The 1,368-nt window shown below is 56.7% G+C and overlaps 1 protein-coding gene across 1 annotated transcript in view; it reads left to right on the top strand.

Annotated features, from left to right (window-relative positions):
• LOC104867117 overlaps window positions 1-1,155 on the top strand; it is a 4,150-nt gene extending 2,995 nt beyond the window's left edge. Inside the window, exon 3 of the mRNA XM_010631393.1 lies at window positions 915-1,155. Coding sequence (XP_010629695.1) covers window positions 915-1,151 — 237 coding nt within the window. The 3' untranslated portion in view covers window positions 1,152-1,155. The remainder of the gene's footprint in view (window positions 1-914) is intronic.
• The last annotated feature ends 213 nt before the right edge of the window (window positions 1,156-1,368 follow it).

The raw sequence follows: 1,368 nt of genomic DNA, 5'->3' as shown, positions 1-1,368 counted from the left end.
CACACAAAAAAAAGAGAAAAAGGCCCACAAAAAAAAAAAAAAATGGAAAAAGCTTTCTATTTAGGACTCCAATGGTACTTTTCTTGGCTTTTTTTTTGCGCCAGGTTCGCAGCTGGCCTTGGTGGGGACACATTAACGATTCTGAGCACAGAAGAGGCACGACAAGACTGTGGCTGTGGGAAAAGTCACTGTCACCCAAGTGTGAAAGGAGAGGAGACGGAGAGGTGACAGGAGCAAGGGACCAGTCAGTGAAGAGGCACAGGAAAGGGCGGAGGGGACTCAGGAGGCAGGGAGAGGGGTGGCGGGGCCAGGAGTCCCTGGGTAGGGTACTGGGCTTGGTGATTCCCTGCAGGGGGCTTCAGCTCCGGAGTGATGTCTTCGGGCTGAGATGTGGGGCAGGCAGAGGGGAGTTGGTGGAGGGGCAGGCGGTGCACCGATGGCCTCGTCCTATTCCAGGCTGTGCAGCCCTCTGCCCCACCCCTGTTCTGGTAAGGGCCTCCTCCTCTGGCCTGGGTGGGCCGCCGTGGTACTTGGAGGTGTGTACGAGTGTCCCAGGACAGGGTAACCAGAGTTCCTCCCTCCCTTGCTGTGTTTCTTCCCCTTGCCCCAGCTGAAGTCTCGATCTGGGAGACGCAAGCCACCCTCCCACCTCATGCGCCACCGCACAAGCTTGGGTGTTCATTTTCCTCTCTCGCCCTGGAAGTGAACCTGCAGCTACCGACTGGCCCCGTTCTGGCCACCCTAAGACACTGGTCTAGAGGATGAAGTCGGCGCGGAGGGAGGTGTTTGGAGCAGTGTGGACAGAGAGCCCTGGAGTTTGGAGATTCCAGCTCCGGGCAGCCTCCAGCTTGACAGGTGCCTTCCTCCTGGAATCGACCAGCAAGTCTCACCCAACCTTTTCTGTTTCCCTTCAGCTGCTCCGGGGTCAGGTTCTGTTGCTTACATCTCCAAGAAGCCCAACCAACACAGAGGCAGCTGCCATGGCAACAGTAGCGAGATATATCCGGGGCCTACATCCGAGTCGTGTCAGGGAGACAAGAGCTGGAGTTCACAAGGTGACGCCCCTCGCCCACCCTCTGCAAAGCCAGCGCCTGCTCCCCTCCTCATCCACACTCCGTTCTTGGAAAGGGAAGCTCCCGCGGCAGCTCTGAGCTTCTTCCTTGTGGGGATCATGAGTATTGGTTGTAAGTATTGTTAACTCTAGTAACTCCATATGTGTTAAGAACAAGGTGACCCCTCGCCCCCCCTCTGCAAAGCCAGCGCCTGCTCCCCTCCTCATCCACACTCCGTTCTTGGAAAGGGAAGCTCCCGCGGCAGCTCTGAGCTTCTTCCTTGTGGGGATCATGAGTATTGGTTGTAAGTATATTG

The sequence above is a fragment of the Fukomys damarensis genome, unplaced genomic scaffold (genome assembly GCF_012274545.1).
Source record: "Fukomys damarensis isolate Sample0158 unplaced genomic scaffold, DMR_v1.0_HiC HiC_scaffold_15, whole genome shotgun sequence".
In the NCBI taxonomy this organism is placed as follows: Eukaryota; Metazoa; Chordata; class Mammalia; order Rodentia; family Bathyergidae; genus Fukomys; species Fukomys damarensis.
The sequence above is the reverse complement of the archived record's forward strand: the minus strand, read 5'-3'. Positions and strand labels throughout refer to the sequence as shown.